At 44.9% G+C, this 21,842-nt stretch overlaps 1 protein-coding gene across 1 annotated transcript in view; it reads left to right on the top strand.

Annotated features, from left to right (window-relative positions):
- Nucleotides 1-14,442: 14,442 nt before the first annotated feature.
- The window catches only part of LOC115097568 (collagen alpha-1(XI) chain-like), a 319,380-nt gene continuing 311,980 nt past the window's right edge, over nucleotides 14,443-21,842 (top strand). The window contains exons 1-2 of the mRNA XM_029613505.1: nucleotides 14,443-14,558; nucleotides 15,017-15,175. Of these exons, the coding sequence (XP_029469365.1) occupies nucleotides 14,443-14,558; nucleotides 15,017-15,175 (275 nt within the window). The remainder of the gene's footprint in view (nucleotides 14,559-15,016; nucleotides 15,176-21,842) is intronic.

Raw genomic sequence — 21,842 nt, 5'->3', positions numbered from 1 at the left:
CGGAAACCGTGCTGTGACGGGTAAAGGATATTGTTATTATCTAGGTGCTCAGATAATTGTTTGTACTGTTTTTTCGACTAATTTGGCCATCAGAGGTAAGTTTGACACTGGTCTGTAGTTTGCTAGTATTTGGGGGTCCATGTTTTTCTTTTTTATTATTATTGGTTTGATGATTGCTCCTTTCAGTGTGTCTGGCATGTGTCCTTCTTCTAGGGAGTAGTTTATAATTTTGTAAAAGTAGGAGCGGTGATTTCAGTAAGCTTTATGATTTCTACTATGGGTAATGAATCTATTTGGTGTGGGGCAGGATTTAATTTCTTGATCATGTTCTCAACCTGGAAGTCTGTTATTTCAACAAATTCGGACCATGGTGTTACGTCTCTTTTACACATTTTAATCTCTTGTTTGGGTGTCTTAGGTATTTTTTTCCTCAGAGTCTAAATTTTGTCATTGAAGAATCTGGCTATTTCATTGCATCTGTTTTCGGGTATATTCTCTGGTGAGTTTGCGTTGTCTTTGGTAAGATTATCAACTATTCTGAATAGGGTTCTGGGGTTGTTCCTGTGTTTTTCTATCTTTGTGCTAAAGTAAGTTTTTTTAGGGATGTGAATCGTTTTTTGACTATTTAAAATATCGTCCGATATATTTTTAAATCGTCAAAAATCGTTAGAGCCGCGATACAATAAAAATCCCCCGATTTATCGTCAAAAAATCGTAAATCAGGGGGAGGGGAAGGGGGAGGGCGGGAAAACCGGCACACTAAAACAACCCTAAAACCCACCCAACCCTTTAAAATAAATCCCCCACCCTCCCGAACCCCCCCAAAATGCCTTAAATTACCTGGGGTCCAGAGGAAGGGTCCTGGTGTGATCTTTTACTCTCGGACCTCCGGTGCTTGTAGAAATGGCGCCGGCGCTACCTTTGGTTTTTCCGTACGGAAAAACGATTCGCGGCAGGAGATGGATCCCGGACCCCCGCTGGACCCCCAGGGACTTTTGGCCAGCTTGGGGGGGCCTCCTGACCCCCACAAGACTTGCCAAAAGTCCAGCGGGGGTCCGGAACGACCTCCTGCAGTCGAATCGTGTTGTCTACGGCCGGCGCCATTTTGCGCCGCCATTTTGCGTAAAATGGCGCCGGCCGTAGACAACACGATTCGACTGCAGGAGGTCGTTCCGGACCCCCGCTGGACTTTTGGCAAGTCTTGGGGGGTCAGGAGGCCCCCCCAAGCTGGCCAAAAGTCCCTGGGGGTCCAGCGGGGGTCCGGGAGCGATCTCCTACGCTCCTGACCTCGGGGGACAAAAAACAAAATGGCGCCAGCGCTACCTTTGACCTGTCATATGACAAGGCAAAGGTAGCGCCGGCGCCATTTCTACAAGCACCGGAGGTCCGTGAGTAAAAGATCACACCGGGACCCTTCCTCTGGACCCCAGGTAATTTAAGGCATTTTGGGGGGGTTCGGGAGGGTGGGGGATTTATTTTAAAGGGTCGGGGTGGGTTTTAGGGATGTTTTAGTGTGCCGGTTTTCGATTTACACGATTTTCACGATATTTAAAAAACCCAAACGGCGACGATCCGATTCCCTCCCCCTCCCAGCCGAAATCGATCGTTAAGACGATCGATCACACGATTCACATCTCTAGTTTTTTTGGCTTCAAGGATTGTTTTTTTGTAAAAGGCTAGTTTTCAATATTGTGTCAGATGGTCTACCGATTTGTGGTTTTGCCAGATTTTCTCTATTTTCCTAAGTTTTTGTTTTAGTTCCTTAATATGTTTCGTGTACCATGGGTTTTTTTGTTTTGGTTCTTTTGCGATTATGGTTTTTTGGGGGTTTATGTTATCCACTAACTTTCTAGTCAGGTTGATCCAGGCTGTTGTTGCTGTATTACAGTCAGGGTGATTAAAAGATTTAAGTTCATCTTGTAGTTTGTCTTTTAGAGTTTCTGTGCTAAATGGGGGGCGATAAGTGATTATCATTGGTTTCTTTTTTGGAATTTCTGTTACTTGTGTAACTGCTAATGTGGTTTTAATAAGGAGGTGATCTGACCATGGGATTTGCGTGTAAGTAGTGCTTTTTCTTCGAGGTGGTTAGTGTTAATGAATGTGAGGTCAAGTGAGTGTCCGGCCCTGTGTGTGGGTTTGTCTGTGATTAGCTGAAAACCAAGTGCATTCATTGCATCTAATAGTGTCTGACAGGTATTAGAGGGGGGTATTTTATTCATGTGTAGATTGAAATCTCCTAGTACTATGGTGGGTTTTGTCGTATCTAGGTGAGCTGTGAGGAATTCAATTAACGGTGAGATGTTTAATTCTAGTAAACTGGGTGGACAATATATGAGGCAGATTTGGAGGCTATGAGTTTCAAAGATGGCAATTTCATGGTTAGTCGGTGGCGAGATGGATTTTAACTTGCAGTTGAATTGTTTTTCGATTATCAACAGCAATCCGCCACCTCTTTTGTTTATTCTGGGGATTGAGAAAATATCATAATTTCTGTATGCCAATTGATTTTTTATGACTGTATCGGATTTTTTTTTAGCCAGGATTCAGTTATAGCTATGAAATTTGGTTTAGTGTTGAATAATAGGTCTGTGATTACGGGGAACTTTTTGGAAATTGATTGTGCGTTGACTAATAAAAAAGTTAGCATTAATAGTTTGCTTACCTTAACATAGTTGTTTGCTTTGATTTGAATGAGGTTGTTTGTGTTAGCCAATTTTGTTTCCTTATAGTTGTTTGATTTGTATGTTGAGTGAGGGAGTGTACGGCTATACTTACCATGATTGCAGCAGATCTGGATTGGTTTCCTTTCGGGTCTGTCCTGGTCCATGTTTGACTCTGTGAGAGGAGATGTTATGTGAGCTGGTCTGTCTCTTTCTGGTGCAAACAAAGGGGCATGCCCCTTTGGTGTGCCCCGCCGGCGCGCGGCACCTCCGGCCGGCTCAGTGCTCTTTTATGCCCCCCGGCGCGCTCCTGTGACGTTACAGGCATCGACCGTGGGGGCGGAGCGCCGTTCCTACTGTCGGCTTGTCAGCGTCTGAAGGAGAGAGGGAGAAAAAAAGAAAAGAAAAAGGTTAGAGCGAGCAGTGCAGCAGGGGAGAGGCAGGCAGAGAGAGAGAGGGTCCAGGGGAGGTTGCAGGCAGGGAGCGGCAGGTAGAGCAGGCAGGATGCTGCGGGCGTGAAGCAGAAGGGCCTCCGGTGGTCTTCGAGGCAGTGGTGGGGGCACCATCCACACATTGAAACTCTGGAGCTCTGCCTGCCTCTGGGGACCTGCACGTGGAACAGGAAGCATTTCAGAGAATGCCACCCTGGAGGTTCTGGATTTCAGCTTCCTACCTAAAATCCTAAATTTGGCTTCCAGATCCTCTCTACCACATTTTCCTATGTCGTTGGTGTCCACATGTACCATGACACCCGGCTCCTCCCCAGCACTGTCTATAATCCTATCTAGGTGACGCGTGAGGTCTGCCACTTTCGCACCAGGCAGGCAAGTTACCAGGCGGTCCTCATGTCCACCAGCTACCCTGCTATCTACATGTCTAATAATCGAATCACCAACTATGATGGCCAGCCTAACCCTTCCCTCCTGGGCAGTAGCCCTGGGAGATTTGTCCTCAGTGCGAGAGCATATCCATACTTTTTGATAAGAACCCGCAAACTCAACATTTGGAAAAACATCAAAAAGGAGTATTTTAACAGTAAACGGTAATACAAAACCTGTGGATATATCACCAGTATAAGGCAGTCTTTGTACAACTCCAAAAGTAGTGACCCAAAGACCTTGTTGCTGTATCGAACAGGTGCATTAGAAACGCCCAATGTTGTGAGATATAGTATCTCATCAGAAATTTATATTGCATTTTCTGAAGATTAACATTGTAGGTAAGAGATCTTATACATTTAATCAATTTAACATATTGATCAGAAGTAAAAGTAATCCCTAATTCATTTACCAAGGCATTTAAAATCATTATGTAAGTTCTAGATGCACCTTATTCATCAATAACCTATACCAGAAGGAAATTGTATGTCTAGAGGGATCAGAAATATCAAATCTGACAATAATATTCTATTCTCTTGCTCCCAATCATTGAAGCATAAGGATTTTATAAATGCCTAGTCTGTAAATATGCATAAAAATGCTTTTGATTTAGGTCATATTCATCCCTTAATGTTTGAAAAGTACGTATAGTTCCCTAGTCATTAAAAAAAACTGTGAAATATTTCTCAAGTCATTAGTGGTCCATTGTGAAAAAAAACATCGATTGTGTCCATGGAAGAAAGGCTTTGTTGCCTTGAAGCGGCATGAATTGAGATTTTATGTTGCAGTTGTAACAACCAGGAGAAATATCTCCATGTTTTGACCAATGGAATTATCAAAGGGTTGTTGATATGTCTTGCTCTGTGGCCTCTGGGACTGCCAGTTCTGCCTTGCGTAGTCCTGTGGCTTCTGGGCCTTCCAGCTGTGCCTTGCCTAGTCCTGTGGCCTCTGGGCTTTCCAGCTTTGTCTTGCCTAGTCCTTTGGCCTCCAGGCCTTCCAGTCCTGCCTTGCCTAGTCTTGTGGCCTCTGTGCCTTCCAGTTCTGTCTTGCCTAGTCCTGTGGCCTCTAGGTCTTCCAACTCTGTCTTTCTTAGTCCTGTGGCCTCCGGGCCTCCAAGTTTCTCCTTTCCAGGCCTTTGGACCTTATGATTAGTGACCTAAGGGCATTCTGAACCATTCCCTTAGGGCCTCTGTGTTCTTTGTTTTGTTCTGTCTTGTCCTTATCCTGTCCTGCCCTTGACTGTCTAGTCTTGTTCTACCCTGCCTAGTCCTGTCCCTGGTATCCATTCCCTATATTGCCAGTGCCTTGCCTTGTTCTAGTCTACCCAGCCTTCCAGCCTAGTTCCACATGTGCCCAGTCCTTGTCTTCAGTCCTGCCTAACCTCAGTATCCAGTCCTTGTCTCCAACCCGTGTTTCCAAATTCCAGCCTGCACCTTGATTCCAGCCTCAACCTAAGTCCTGCCAGCCACCAAAAACCAAGGGCTCAACCTGGGGGTGAGATGGCTGGTACAGATGGAAGATCTGCTCTGCCTTTTCTTGAACTCCTAAGCTGCCCCTGTGGGAGTTCCCCAGCCCTAGCTGTACCCTCAGTTGTTAGACTCTCAGACCATGGAAGGCAATTTACGGCACGCTATTGGAGGAGTTTGTGCAAAAAGTTTGGCATCATGTTGGATTTCATCTTGGCCTGTCACCCCTAGAGTCATGGACAAACCGAGCAGTTGAATTAGGATCCCAAGACCTTTCTCAGGCCATATGTCAATCATTTGCCAGGATATCTGGACTTTTCTCCTTCCCTGGGCAGAAGTATGACACAACAACCATGAGAGCACATTGATTGGATCCTCCCTATTCTATCTCGTCTTTGGTTGTCCCCCACATATGCCCATGACAATACCAGTCCCAATAGTCTGCCTGGCTGCCAATATAACTACACAACCTCTGGCAGTTGATACACAACCTCTTGGAACAGGCAGCCGCCCGGTCCAAGAGGCAGGCAGACAAGAAGCACTGTCCTGCAACTCCAATCCGGATCATTGGTCTGTCTCAGTATGTGGAACCTGTGACTCTGCATACTATCGCTTAAGTTTGCTTCCCAGTTTGTGGGACCATTTGCCATGCTCTGCCAAGTTAGAAACATTGCATATAAATTAGTTACCTCCCACACTCCACATCCATGATTTTTCAGGTCTCCCTTTTGAAGTCTGTCATCCTATCCTGGCCTTTGAGACCTCCTCTCTCGCTCTCCAAGATAGATCTCGAAGAAGATACCCAATATGAGATGGCAGAGTTACTGGACTCCAGGATAGTCAGAAATACATTTCAGTACCTCATATCTTGTAAAGACTGCGAGCCTGAAGAGAACTCATGGGACCCAGTCTCCAACCTCCAAGCCCCCAGCTAATATGTGAGATCCATAAAAAATTCCCAAAGAAACCTAGGCCCCAAGACAGGGGAGGGGGCTTTGGAGGGGGAAGTACTGTTAAGCTCCGTGGCATGAATAAAGCTCCCGCGTGCTGCCTCATTCACCAGACCCCTGGCTATTCTTTGCAGTGTAATGCAGTCAACTCATGCCACCATCATGTCCCTGCTGGTGCCCACCTTAGGCGCATGAGTGTGCATCTGCATAAACATATAGGCACCTTGGGAACCTGACTGAGTGCACTGATGACATCATCAACTGTAGAAATAGGGAAAACTGTCCCTTCTTTCTTTCTTTAAAAATTCTGATATCAGAATGAATTGGTTTCCAGGTCCCAATTTGTCTCCAAGCAAATTCTTAATCTTGCAGAGTGACATGAACCAAGAAAATCTGACATTAAACCAAAACTTCTTCTGTAGGTGGTTTATTGCAAAAAGTCCAACTCTAACAGAAAAATCTAACCAAAAAAAACCCAGTTTGCTCCCCATATCCTAGTAGGCAACTTGTTATATACTTTGCATTTTCATTACATACATATACAGCCAATCACTACATTATTCTTAGATTACCCATTTCCTAGTATCAAATTCTCATAATATCACCTCATAAAGCCAGTCATGGAATGAGTTTATTCCTTTATCCAAGAATTATACTGATTAGTAATTAGCATGATGTAAGCTAAAAAACACACCTTTTCTCTATCTTAAATCATATTCTCAATTTTAGATCCAAGAACAAACTGTTCTTTTGTCCTCCATCTTAGATGGAGCATATAGAAACTAGAAATGATGGCAGAAAAGGAACAGTGGTCCATCCAGTCTGCCCAGAAAGCTTACGATGGAAATATCTGCTGCGCCTTGCAGGTAACCCTCATATATCAGTCAGTCAGTACTGCTTGACATACTTTGCTTATGAACTTGGCCGTAGAAGCAATCCTGTGCTTTTTCCTTGATGTCTGCGCATCAGTACCCCAGACTGTAAAAACCAAACAAAAAACCCCCCCAAAACAAAATAAAAGTCATGGCTTGTGTTGGTTGTCTCTGAATCCAAATTCCTCTTCCTTCTACCCCCAGCCCCCTCCTTTGAAGTAGAGAGCAGTGTTCCAGTTGTATCAAAAGCGTAAATGCTTATTGGTTAAGAGTAGTAATCCCATGCCTTCTATTAAGGGTAGTTACTGCTACACTGTGCAGGTTACCTCCATGCTTTTCAATTACCCAGATCGTAAACGTTGGGGTACTCGGTTGCTGTCTGACTCCAATACCCCTTTTCCCCTGCAATTGAAGCAGAGAGCAATGTTGGAGTTGCATCAGAAGTATGAAGACTTATTGGTTAAAGCTGGTAACCGCCATACCAGAAAGTTACCCATATGCACGCTTTCTTCATTTCCTTTCGGACTTGGCTGTAGAAACAGTCCTGTGCTTTTTCCTTTGTCTGCATATCAGTATTCCAGACTGTGGAAGTCGGGGCCCTCTGTTTGTTGTCTGAATCCAATTCCTCTTTTCCCCCTGCTATCTAAGCAGAGAGCAATGTTGCAGTTGCATTAAAGCCTCAAAGCAGATTAGTTAAGGGTGATAATCTCCATGCCTTCTTCTAAGGGTAGTAATCGCCGTACCAGCAAGTTAACTCCCTGTACGCTTATCTCATTTCCGTCCTCTAACCTGTAGAGATCCACAGTATTTATCCCATGCTCTTTTGAATTCTTTGACTGTTTTCTTCTTTACCACCAATTCTGGAAGGGCATTCCAGACCTCTGCCACTTTCTCCATGAAGAAATATTTCCTGATGTTGGTTCTGAGTCGTCCCCCCTGGAGTTTCATTTTGTGACCCCTAGTTCTATTTCCAATGGAAAACGTTCAAAGTCCATACATCATTGAAACCTTTTAGGTATCTGAAGGTTTGTGTCGTATCTCCCCTGCATCTCCTCACTTTCAGGGTATACATAGTCAGATCCTTCAGCCTCTCCCCATAGGTCTTACGATTCAGACCTCACACCATTTTTGTCGCTCTTCTCTGGACCACCTCCATCCTTTTTGAGATATGGGCTCCAGACCTGAATACAATACTCCAGGTGAGGCCTCACCAAGGACCTGTACAAGGGCATCATCACCTTTTTCTTACTGGTTATTCCCTTCTCTATGCTGCCTAGCATTCTTCTGGCTCTAGCTGTCACCTTGTCACATTGCTTCGCCATCTTCAGATTCCCAGCCACTATCACCCCAATATCTGTCTTGGTCTGTGCACATCAGTCTTTCACCCTTCATCATATATAGCTCTTTTGGATTACTGCATCCCAGCTGCATGACTCTGTACTTCTTGGCATTGAATCCCAGCTGCCAGATTCTTGACCACTCTTCAAGCTTTCTTAGATATCTTTACACTCTCTCTACTCCTTCAGGCATGTCCACTCTGTTGCAGATCTTAGTATGATCCGCAAATAGACAAACTTTACTTTCTATCCCTTCCACAATGTCACTCACAAAGATATTGAACAGAACCGGTTCCAAAATTGATCCCTGTGGCACTCTTTTCACTCTTTCAACTGGAAAACATGTTTATCTCTTACAAAATGGGGAACAATTGCAGTTTCATTATGATCTAATACCCCATGTTTGGGCTTATAATAATTCTTGTTTTCAGAAAGTTTTGACTTAATCATTCATTTCTTAATCAAATCCTAAGATGTTAGACCAATGCTAAAACAAATTGCCTAGCTCAGCTTTTTGTTCTACAGCAATATTCTTTGCAAAACTGGCCTAGTAATGAAGACCCTAAGACAGCAAGAGGGTCTCTTCTAATCTAATTTTGCACAGTCTCAGGGTATTTAAACCCACGAAACCCTGCATTCCTCACCTCAACAACAAGTCCCCAGAAGGACCTTTGCTCCTCTGTGCGTGTTGCTTCCTTCCTGTATTTCTGTTCCTTGCCGTGCTTCTGTGTTCCAGAGTTCCTGCCTTGTTCCTGTGCTCCTGTTGGTTCTGTCTTGCCCTTCTCTGCCTTGCCCAGCCTCCCCAGTTGTTGTTTGGTCCTGTCCTTGTCGTGTCCTGTCTTTCAGCCTGATTTCCTGGATTCTGACCTTGGCTTGGATCCTGACCATTCTTTGTTTGCAGCCTGGACCTGACCACCTGCTTTGAACCCGACCTTACATTGTCTGCTGCCTGCCCCAGCCTCCACCCTGTCTACTGGTTTACATTCTGCGCTGACTGCCCTGACCCTCACCTGGCCTTGGATTCCCATTCTCACCACTGCCCTAGGGACCCACCTAAGATTTACTGGCTGCCAGAATCCAAGGACTCAACCTACAGGGCAGGTGCTGGTATAGGCTTGAGGGGCCCATGTCAGTACCTATGAGAAAGTGATTATCATATGTTTCTCACAGATGTCTGTCATGTTGGCAGATGTACCAAATCTTCGGTGTGTTGTTCGGAATCTGACTTCCTCATTATCAGTTAGGGACCAGGCAGCCACAGACATCAGGGATGGATAATTATGGACATGTCAAGAAAATTCTCATTGCCCATGTGTAGGTGCACAAATTGCTGGAGGTAGTCTGTCCCCAAAAAAAAGTGCCAACGCATATGTGTGACTGTGTGCGTCTGGGTGACATACTGGTTTAGCCTTGGTCTACATCAATGTCTGGGGGTGATGTTGGCCTCGTTGTTCCCTCCATTACCATATCTATGCATACCCCAGAGCAGGCAGTGTGTGTGCATCCATTTTGCACAGACTGTCTTTCAACACAAGTGATCGTGTGCCTCCATTGTTTACAGGTGCCTCAGAGATACGATCGTATTATATGGGGAGAAAATAGCCTCACACTTACTCAAAGAACATTCCACCTACAGTTTACATTGTTTATTCCTTATGTTGAGAGGGGTGGGATGTGAAACTTGACACCATCAGACCTCAGACATGGTATGTCACATTTTAGGATGAGTAGATATCTACTTTGCCCTTACTATGTCACAGGGGCTAACGGTGCCATTGGTCAGCCCCTGTCACATGGTAGGAGCAATGGATGGCTGGCACTATCTTGTGTTCCTATCATGTGACAGGGGTCAACCAATGGCACCGGTAGCCCCTGTGACATAGTAAGGGCAAAGGCTATCGGCACCATTTTGATTACTGGCAGCCGATGGTCCGAGTGCAGGAGGTCGCTCTTGGACCCCTGCTGGACTTTTGGCAAGTCTTGTAGGAGTCAGGAGGGTCCCCCAAGATTTGCCAAAAGTCGCTGGTGGTCCAGCAGGGGTCCAGGAGTGACCTCCTGCACTCAGACCGTCGGCTGCCAGTAATCAAAATGGTGCTGATAGCCTTTGCCTTAACTACCGGTGCCATTGATTGACCCGTGTCACGTGGTAGGAACACAAGATGGTGCCAGCCATCCATTGCTCCTACCATATGACAGGGGCTGACCAATGGATGGCTGGCACTATCTTGTGTTCCTATCATGTGACAGGGGCTGACCAATGGCACCGTTAGCCCCTGTGACATAGTAAGGACAAAGACTATCGGCGCCATTTTGATTACTGGCAGCCGACGGTCCCGAGTGCAGGAGGTCGCTCCCAGACCCCCGCTGGACTTTTGGCAAGTCTTGTGGGGGTCAAAAGGGTCCCCCAAGACTTGCCAAAAGTTCCTGGTGGTCCAGCGGGGATCCGGGAGTGACCTCCTGCACTCAGACTGTCGGCTGCCAGTAATCAAAATGGCGCTGATAGCATTTGCCCTTACTATGTCACAGGGGCTACCGGTGCCATTGGTCAGCCCCTGTCACATGGCCATCGGTGTCATCTTGTGCTCCTACAATTTGACAGGGGCTGACCAATGGCACCGGTAGCCCCTGTGACATAGTAGGTCAAAGGCTATCGGCGCCATTTTGATCGAGGCAGGCCAGACAGCTTGACGCCACGGAGGGAGAAATCCCTCACGGGACCCCGCTGGACCACCAGGGGTGTTAGTAAATCTTGGGGAGGGATTGGGATGGTGGGGGGGGGGGGTTGTATTTCATGTATTAAAGTGAATTTTAATGCTTGGGGTGGGTTTTTTTGAGCTTTGTTTTCCTGCGTCGTTTTTTGGGCCGGTTTCGTTTTTCCACGTTTAGTTTTTGTTCGTTTTTCAAAAAAACTGAGGAAAAACGAACTTTACCCTGAAGCGTCCGACTCATAAAAACAATCAGGTAGAAAAAAACAAAGCTCATCTCTATTATCCAGATAACTCTGAAATTGCTATATTAGCTATTTAAACGGGTAACTTTTCAGTTATCAGTCTAAATGTCTTTGAATATCTACCCCTATATGTAAAGTAATGTTATCACATGCTTGCAGTTATACTGTTCTCTTTTCAGCATAACAGATTAATATATATCACTTGACAGCATCCATTTTACACAGGATGCTAGCTATTATCCTTGCACAGCACGTCTAGCTATCTTGTGATCCACTGCCCCTAAAAATTCTAATACAGTAGTAGACACTGATAAATTCCCAAGAAATGTAAAATAAAAATGAAAGATGTTAAATATGTTTCATGCTGTCATGCACCCAGGAGAAACGACTCATGAGTATTTGTGATTTTTTGTCAGGAGCTCTATCTAGAGATTGTTTTAGTGTAGCAATTTGGCTCTGGCCAGCTTACATAGGAGCAGATTTCCCAAGCTGAAGTGTGGAATCTTTACTTTGTTTAAAATATTTGGAGTTGAGTGAGTGGAAAAATCCAGGGAATGTCATTATATTGCTTTCTTTCATAGTTTTCTGCTAGCATCCTTTGAGCATGTTAAATTTCAACAGCTCATGGCTTCTCAGGGAACCAGACAAGTTTTAGCACCAGAAACAGATATTTGTCATATCTGAGGATGACTTTGAACTGGTGTCTGTGTTCCACTGACTAATGTGGTGAGAGCGATTTATTATTGCTACTGTGCATTGATTGCCTGATACAAAATGTTATTTTGGTTTAGTATTGGTTATATGTACTTATTACTTATAGTGTACTTTATTACAGACTTTTTATTGTCTGTTATATGTTACTGTGAGTCCCCTTGGTTATACTTGTGGAAAGGCAGAGATAAAAATAAATATGTAAACAAATACTTTTGTTTGAGTTCCATCTAATCCTTGCTTTTTTATTCCCTCCTTGCAGATGAAGTGAACTTGCTGGACAAGCTGACAGTGCACTCCCCAGACCTCTTGAATGTCTCCCTCATTTATGATGAAGTGAACTGCGGTGCCCTTGAGATTGGCCAGTATTCCACCCTCAGTCTCCCAACCAGGACAGTATTTGGAATCAGGCAAGTCTGTTCCTTTTACACTTGCCTCTTAGAGGGCACCTTAGGTGTAAAGCAGGTTCTGGAACAGGAGAATACAAAGATTCACTGGGATCTAAGGCAATGCAACAGGAATTAAATTGGGTATTATAGTCCTTATCTTCTGTCATGTTTCTATGTAATTTCTGCTTAAAGTACTTGGTGCTTTCATTGATGGACAGGACATTATCTGACATCTAATACCTGGATAGAAGGAATATTTTAACCCACTCAGCATTTACTAGAGATAGTATGATTACGTAAACAATAATGACTAGCAGACTCTTGTATAAATAAAAAATGATTCAGGATATGCAGCAATATGTCACCAGGTGAACATTAAACAGTAGCAAAGTAGAGGAGTAGCCCAATGGTTAGAGCAGTTGCTATGAAACATGGAAAGCAGAGTTCAGTTTTTTCTGCTGCTCCTTATAACCTTGGGCAAGTCACTTTACCTGGCATTGTCTTAGGTATGTATAAACAAAACATAAGGGGTTATTTACTATGCTGTGGTATTTTACCATGAGGAGGCTTCCCCTTAGCATTTTTTCTCACAAACGAATTCCGCTAGTAAAACTAAGGCAGGCAAAGGAGAAAAAAAATCACATGATGGTGGCCTACTTTGCCCAGGGCCACCATCTTCTTAAAAGGCCATGACAGCTCTAATGATTTGGCCCTCAAATATATTAAAAAAAAACCCATTCCTGGGTCTGGCTAGACCTCCACCTCCTCTCCCATTGCCTGTAGAGGTGGTTCAGGAAGGGAAAAAGTAAAAAAATATATATTTTTGGTTGCATGGTGATGCCACACCCCTCTTCCCAAACTCTTTCCCTTTCAAAAACAAATCACTCACCCTCGGCCTTACTTGTGGCCTAGGGTATCCCTAGCAGCCTAGTGGGGTCCTTAGTAGTCTGGTGGGGCTCGGGGCTTGGCCCCCCCCCCATCTCTAGACCAGCGGCCACCGTTTTCCAAAATGGCATTGGCCTGCCTTTGCCCCTAGTCCAGAGGCCGGCCCAGAGCCTAGGGGTAACCCTAGACTCCGCTGACTAACAGGAATACCCTAGGCCACTAGGTAAGGCTGAGGAGGGATGAGCTAGGGTGTTGGGGTGGCACTTTTGGAAATAGGGTGGAGGGGTTTGCATTGGGGTATGACTTTTGAAAAGGAAGGGATTTGCTGTATGACAGTAAAATCTGTAATTTTACAGATGGCTGGGGTCTAGCCAGTCTCCCTGAGGGGGAATTTTACACATTCTAGGGCGAGGACATTAGGGCCATTTTGGCCTTTAAATTTCATGCCCGGAGCATTGGAATGTGCATTAATGTCCCTATGCTCCCAGAGAAAGTTAGCTACAGCTCCTGAGTTGTAGCCAATTTTCTGGAAAATAACACAGCTTGCAGTATTTCAGGCAAGTCATGTTATTTTATTTGCAAGAAATTAGTTATGTATGAGCTGCTTTGCATACATCTGCAAATTTAATGAATGCAAAGCAGATCATTTAAATACTTGGTGGATTTTAGGGGAAAAATATCTTATAACTAGATGATAGGCCCGTTCAAATGGGCGAGATTCCATCGGTCAAACAGCACGTCGGTCAGAGCCGCTCTCTTCTCCACAACTTCTTACCCTTCCCACTTACTCATATCCTCTTCCCTTTTCCTTCCATCCCCTGTCATCTGCCCTTTCCTTCCCCTCTCACCTCATCCACAACCCCTTCCCTCTCCCTCAGCCCTCCTCCACTTCCTCTTTTTCTGTTCTCCACAACTTCTTACCCTTCCCACTCACTCACATCATCTTCCCTTTTCCTTCCATCCCCTCTCAGCTTCCCTTTTCCTTCCTCTCTCACCTCATCCACAACCTCTTCCCTCTCCTGATGTGGTCAGCTCGGGTCCCTCATTCTTGCCACAAGATGCCGGCGACCCCAGGGTCCCATTAAGCGCAGACACGGAGATGGGAGGTGTCTGGGTCTCTCTCTCTCTCTCTCTCGCGTGCAAGCCTCACCACCAGGCTCGATGCTGGCCCACCCGATGCTCGGATACCGCTGCCGCTGCTCCTCCCTGCCGCTTTGCTACACGCATATTGTCCACCTCAGCCTGACTCACATCACTCAGAGTCCGCAAAACGGCGCGTCTGCCGTAAAGAACGCCAACAGTTTCCAAGGCAGCCCTCACACGGCTTCATTTCCTCCTGGCGCCATGTTGTCTGACCGACATGCTCTGACTGACGTGCTCTCTCGCACGCGCACGTGCGGCATGTTGGGCAGAGCCGCTCTCTGCGCATTTGCAGCATGTCGGTCTCGGCTCCCTTATAGGTATGATAGCACCATATGTATATATCATGTGATAAACAGCATTTTTCTCTTGTTAAATGCTTAGTGCAGCTTAGTAAAAATACCCCTAAGATTGTAAATCCTCTGGGTATAAGGAAATACCTACAGTAACTGAATATAATCCTCTTTGAAGTGCCAAATAATATAGTGAATGTAAATAAAATAAAATAAAGTAGAAAAATTATATGCATTGCACAAACAGTAACACATCAGAGTTTGCAATAAAGTAAATTGAAGAATACTTCTTTGTAGCATAGGATTTACTTTGCACTCTGTGGTGTTACTGCACTTCAAATAATCTTCTGAAACACCTTGGCATTACTTGGGGCATTAGCGGATGTCCTGGGCATAGAATAGAATAAATTGAGCAATAATGAAATTAAGCAATGATTGCTGTAACTGTCAGGAATTTTCTTTTCTTTTCCCCCTTCCCCTCACAGTTTTATGGATGAGCTGAGTGTGCTGCTGAAGCTCAGATACTCTCTAAAAGAAGATACCAGCCTCTTGTCCATTCTCAGCATTCATGGCCAGGTGCTGTTCCAGATCAGGATTAATCACTACTCTGTCATCTTTGTCTCAAGCAGGAGAGGCAATTATGAGTAAGTTCCATCACTTACTCCTCCCTTTCTTTCTACCTGATTTGTAGGTGTTGCCAACTTACCCCACTCACCCCAACTGGACTGAACAGGTGGATCCATTCCTGGTTTTGCACCATTGCATGCATAGAGTTGTAGTTCTAATTTTCCCATTGATTTCATTTAGATAATCAGAACTACAACGCCATGAATGCAAAGGCACAAAACTAGGGTTGGATCATTTTGTTCCATCAACCAGGGGTGAATTGCTAAGTCTGCTAGTGTACTAGCTAGATGACTTGCAAAAATGTTCGGATGGGAGGCACTGTCACTGACCCAGATGACTAAAAATTATGGTGCTGGTCATCTGAAACGGTGTACAAAGAAAAAGTACAATTTTAAAAGGGGATTACAAAAGTTATCTAAAGTGCATGTGTTAGCTGAACAACAAGAATAGTCCTGCTACAACAATACAAAGTGTGTGTTCCACCATGGCACCAAGATATCACTCTCAGGTTACCAGACTGAGAGAGAAACTGATACGTTTTGGTGTGCTGTCATATGTTAAAATGTAAATGTTAGTGAGAGGCACTTTCACTTTTAATGCTTTTTGGATTTATTTTTTTTATCTCAATTGCTGCCAGACCATGTCAAGATCCTTGGTGTCTTGATTCTTAGTACTCAGACAAATAGACTTCTGTTTGCTGATTTGTAAAACTACTTAAATCCACCTGGTTTACCCAGGCTCATTTTGTGGTGCCTGGTGGTCACGGTCTGGAGAGATTCTTTAGAATCACTGATAAGTCCTTGTTTCTTATATCCTTTATATCTCTTCCCTGCTATGACATCCCCTACCCCCTTTGCTTTTTTTCCCTTTGCAGTCAGGATGCATTGACCTGTAGAAGGTTAAGGCTGGAAATACACAGGCGAGATGACTGAAACACCGCTGCAAAGTTGTCCTGCTGACAGTTGAGAGGGTGGGAGCCAATTTCCAACTGGTCACACTGGTACAAAGTCTGCAGGTACTTTCTGCCCACAGGCTTTGCACCAGTCCTCAAAGGGAAAGTGCTTGCATTCTTTCCCTTTGAAATTTGCTGTGGGTACAGAGTACCCATGAACGCTGTTTATGTGGGTGATTTTTTTCCATGGAAAATGCATAGATTTGAAAATAAAAATGGAATGTGTGTTTTCAACCCTTCTCCAGGACCACCTCCTCTGTGTGACTAAGAGTCTGTACATTTCCAGCATATTCTGTGGTACAGCCACACCACTGAATAATATATCCAATAATTAGCTGGATACGTTTATCTATCTAACTTTAGACCTCAATAGCAGGTCTAATTTAGATGGCTAAGGGCTAGATTCATCAAACTATTGCAACCCACTGGGGGGGGGGGGGGGAGGAGACAGAGAGAGAGAGACTATCTCTAAAGTCCTTGTAGTAGTTAGCTATTCATGCTACTATAGGAGGCCTACTTAGTAACTTGAGGTAAGGTTTAGGTAGTAGTGTAGGGGTTTGGGGCCACTTTGACATGCAGAGTGAGACATACGAACAGAACAGTACACTCTTGTGAAGATTTGATGTCCTTCAGAGTGAGGAAACTCACTCAACGATGAGATTTGTACAGTGTTCACTCAACCTAGCTTGATGGACTCTCTACCTGGGTAACATCAAGCTAAGTTGAGAGAACATTGTACAAATCTCATCGTTCTGTGAGTTTCCTCACCCTGAAGGACACAAAATCTTCACAAGCATGTACTGTTCTGTTCGTATGTCTCACTCTGCATGTCAGTGACCCCAAACCCCTACACTACTACCTAAACCTCACCTCAAGTTACTAAGTAGGCCTCCTATAGTAGTATAAATAGCTTAATACTCTCTCTCTCCCCAAATTGCAATTTGTATTATGGCATATTAAAATTGTGTGATATCATGCATTATGACTTTGCACTTTGCGAAGCCAGTCCACTTTTACAAAAATCCCACCCGACTCCTCCCCTTTTAAAAATTTGCATCGCACCATGCGTTATGGTGCTTTTAGCGTGCGTTAAGGTGTTTTTCGCATGCGAAAATGCTTTAATGCATGTGAAAATGCCATAATGTGAGTTGGAAAATGACCCCCTAAATTAGCTGGATAAGTCTGAGTATCACCACTTATCTGGTTAAGTTATCGGGATAAGTATCCATCCTCTGAAACAACCCTATCCCACCCACCACTTAGATGGATAACTAGTTAGCAGGATAAAGTTATCTGGCTAAGTAGCCGCTAAATGCGGCAGAATATTCAAACAGTATCACTTAGCCAGATGAGTCTGAACTTATCGATATCTTAAGTGCTTAACTTGGTTTCCCTATCCCTTTCTTTGCCCCCCATTTTGCCCACCAAAATTGTGCCACCCAGCCCAAGTACATTTTCATATTGGCTAATTTAGCTTCCACGCTCCCAAAGTTATCAGCTGAATCCTTACTGTACAGCAGGGATGTCTAACTCCAGTCCTCGAGGGCCGCAAATGTTTTTAAGATATTCCTAATGAACATGCATAAGATAGATTTGCATACAACTGAAGCACTGCATGCAGTCTTCCTCATGCATATTCATTAGAAATATCCTGAAAACCAGACTGATGTGCTGTTCTTAAGGACTAGAGTTGGAACACCTGGTCTAACCAAAAGACACTTCCATTGTGATTTCTAAACATGAACGATTTCTTTTAACACACGACATATCAAGTCATACTTGCTCATTACAATGCCTTGTTGGTGCATTGTCTACAGAAATAGTTTCCATACTTTTGCAAAGGAGATGATTCTCTTTGCCTTAGTACTCAAGCCCCATACTGCATCTGAAAATTTATGTAATGAAAATCTAAAGCACACCTTGTCATGTCTTAAAAGCTATGTTAAAAACTAAATTTTGTAGAATCTGCAGTTTGAATTTGAGAGAGCATATTCAAGGAACCAACTTTTCTCACAGGGCAAGCAGGATGGTAGTCCTCATATATGGTCACATATGGGTGACATCATCAGAATGGAGCCCAATCACAGAACACTTTTGTCAAAGTTTCTAGAACTTTGACTGGCACCTACTGGGCATGCCCAGCATAGCACCAACCCTGCATCCAGCAGGGGTCCCCCTTCAGTCTTCTTTTTTTCCATGCAGCAGTAGCCAAGTGGGTTAAGGAGCTCTTCAGAGATTCCTGACAGAAATTTTTCCTCATGGAACTTTTTCAAAAAATTTCAAATAATTATACCCCACAGGAGTCCCCTTATCAATACCTTTGCTCCGCGGTCAAACGGTAAGTTTTTTACCGGATTCCTGTCGAGTTTTTTCCCGTCAATAGCAGGGCTGAATTAGCCATGCTGTCATGGGAACTGCCAATCAGGGCCCGGGAGGCAGAGCTTAAGTAGCAGAGTGTAGACTTTTTTAGACTCTGCGGCTGCGCGTGTGTTCCAGCGCAGGAAAGTAACAGATTCTCCTCAGTCTTTTTTTTCCGCGTGCGGGAGCGCATGCGGAGCCATATTCTCCTCACAGATTTTTTCAAAAATTTAGAGAAAATGTCGAAAAAGCCTTCGGGCTTCAAACCATGTCCCTGCAGTAAGATCATGTCCATCACCGACGGACATGATTGCTGTTACCGCTGTTTGGGACCGGATCACAGTCTGATTGTGATTTTTGTGGACGGATGTCCCCGCGAGCCCGGCGTCATAGGGCCTACAGGATGATGGAACTCAAGCTCACAAATAGGCCGTCGACGACTCATTTTTCACCGGGGCCGGCCTCGCGGGCGCCACCCCAGAAGAGAAGGGCCTCGTCGTGGGACCAACAAGCCTCCCGGACCAGAGTTAAGGTCATGGAACAAAACCTCGTATCACGAAAGGTTTCGAGGGACTAATCACCCTCAACTCAAAAAAGACGATGCCGACGGTCACATGAACCTGGCCGTGCGCTTCAGGATCCATCGAAGCAGAGGGCAGTTTCCCGAACGGAATACAAAGCCCGCCCGATGCTCGTAGCATCGATGAAATGGCACCGCTCGACGGGTCTAAAAAGGCCGGAGCCGTCGCTGCGAGCATCGAATCGGCCAAAGACGCCGGAGCTGGCGCCAAAGAGAGGGGAACCGGCACTGAAGAGGCCGGAGCTGGCACAGTTGGGGCCGGAGCCAGCGCCGAAAAGACCAGCGCAGTCTGAGCCGGAGCCGGTGCCGAAAAGACCAGAATAGAGAACACCGGGGCCGGCGCTGATGAGATCGGAGCCAGCACCGCATTAGCGAACACCGGTGCAACAGTCTACGGAGCCAGTACAGAGTATGTCACGCCAGGTATCGGGACTACTTCCAGGATTGAAGCAAGTACGAAGACAGCTCATAAAGCACATAGAACCCCGATCGTTGCATGAAAGACAGTCCTTGGCAGGTAGAAGTCATACATCTTCAAAACGCTCAATTTCTGGTAGGGATTCTACAATGGATAGTGAATATTCGCATAGACGGAAGAGGTCGAAACATAATAATAAAAGTTCTTCCTCCTCCTCCAGACATCTTTCCGAGTGTACACACTGCTCCTCAGATTACACTGGAAACAAATCACCAGCTTCATCTTCCTCCGATCAGACAGGAAGGTCACGACCTTTGGAGAGGCAAACAATACCAATTTAATATTCTAATTCATCTCGTTCCCTCTCAGAGTCTACAGACAGGGAATCCTCTGGACAACAATCGGGGAATCAAGCTAAACCATTAGTAGAGGATACTACTTCGAGACCTCCCACCCCTCAGTCTGTCCAGCCACTGCAGGGCCCGCAACCATTGGGCACGTCTCATAGATGCCCTTCGATGCCAGCCCACACCAAAAATGCATTCTGGGATCTCTCACAATCCCTTGCAGGATTCTTTGAAACGCTGCAGTCTTCATTTACTTTGCCATCAGAAGACATATCTAGCCTATGGGAACCAACAGAACAGCCGGTAGAACCAACACCTGTCCCAATACAACCACAGCCTTCGTCTCCAGCTCGCTCTCACTCCTCACAAGGGGAATCAGTAGTGTCACAATCTTTGCCTTCCTCATCCGCCCTACCCTTCAGATCCGCCAGAGCAGCCATCTGAACCGTATTCTCCCCCGGAGGATCTTTCTTACCCCAAGTTTGTAGAAAAGATGGGAGCCATTTTAAAATTGGAGGTGCAGAAATTACTGGAGCCCAGGGCAGAAACTTTGGGCCTATTAAAGATCTTCGATACACCAGGGGAGCCTACATCGCTGCCACCGCACAATGTCTTACATAGTGTTCTTCAGAAATCATGGGAGACGCTGTTCACAGTCTCAGTGGTATCTAGAAAAATGGACTTGAAGTTTAAGTTACAAAAACCTTCTACATATTCCACTCCACAGCTATCGCATGACTCTATCGTTGTAGAATCAGTGTTACAAAGATCCAAAAAGTCAAAAACACATGCCTCCAACCCCCCTGGCAAGGATAATAAATGCTTAGATGATTTTGCGAAGCAGATCTACCAAAACGCTATGCTAACAGCTCGCATTCATCATCATCAATTCTACATGGTCCAGTACATGTATGAATGTATTCTGGCAACCAAGGGAATGTTTACCTCGACTGGAGATAGCATTCCTTCTCCTATTTTAGACATGGAAGAATGTTCACGTCATCTGCTTAGGGAAGTCTATGAAGGATTTGAAAATTCCTCTCGAGCATCAGCCACAGCAATAGCAGTACGCAGACAAGCTTGGTTAAAAGCCAGTGCTATCCGAGATGATTAAATGAGAAGTTAACTAATCTTCCTTGTATGGGAGATAACTTGTTCGGTGAGCGTTTTCATGATAGTCAGCAAGTTAAAGGATCAAGCTCTCGCAGTACAATCTTTAACAACACCAACATCTTCCAAAAGATACTATCAAATGGCTTGTAGACAACCCTTCTCTAGACGACCGTATAGAAATTATCAATCCTTTAGAATGCCGTCTTATCCTACATATCAAAGACAGCAGACTCATCCTCCTCCACAACACCAGCAGAGGAGGGGAAAACCATGATCGCAAAGACAACAACCGCAACAAGCAGCCGTCCCAGAAAAGTCCTCACAGTCTTTTTAGGAACCAGGCCACCACCACCCTCAACAGAAGCACCTCCCGGAAGAATCACAGCTCGCTTCTCTGCCTGGGAGTCCATAACATCGGATCAGTGGGTACTAGAAATAGTGAAGAATGGATATCAACTTCAGTTTGTCACCAGTCCCCAAATTCCACATCTAACACCTCGGGGATCGAAAACTCTGCACCCCCAGCTCACCCAAGAGATAACCCTACTGCACCATCAGGGGGCTATCCGGTATGTTCCTTGAGCGGACCAGGGCAAGGACTTTTATTCCCCTTACTTCCTAATTCCAAAGAAATCCGGGGGAAACCAACCTATCCTAGACCTAAGGGACTTGAACAAATGGATAGTTTGGGAAAAATTCAAGATGGTCTCTCTGAAGTCCATCCTTCCATTATTACAACCCAAGGACTGGATGTGTTCAATAGATCTGAAGGATGCTTACACACACATTCCAATCCACCAATCCTCTTGGCAATACCTTTGTTTTCAATATCACAATCAACATTACCAATACAAGGTTCTCCCCTTTGGTCTATCGGCAGCGCCCAGGGTATTCACCAAATGTATGGTAGTGGTGG

This window comes from Rhinatrema bivittatum, chromosome 8, assembly GCF_901001135.1.
Source record: "Rhinatrema bivittatum chromosome 8, aRhiBiv1.1, whole genome shotgun sequence".
NCBI classification, from domain to species: Eukaryota; Metazoa; Chordata; class Amphibia; order Gymnophiona; family Rhinatrematidae; genus Rhinatrema; species Rhinatrema bivittatum.
This window is presented reverse-complemented; position numbering and strand designations above follow the sequence as displayed.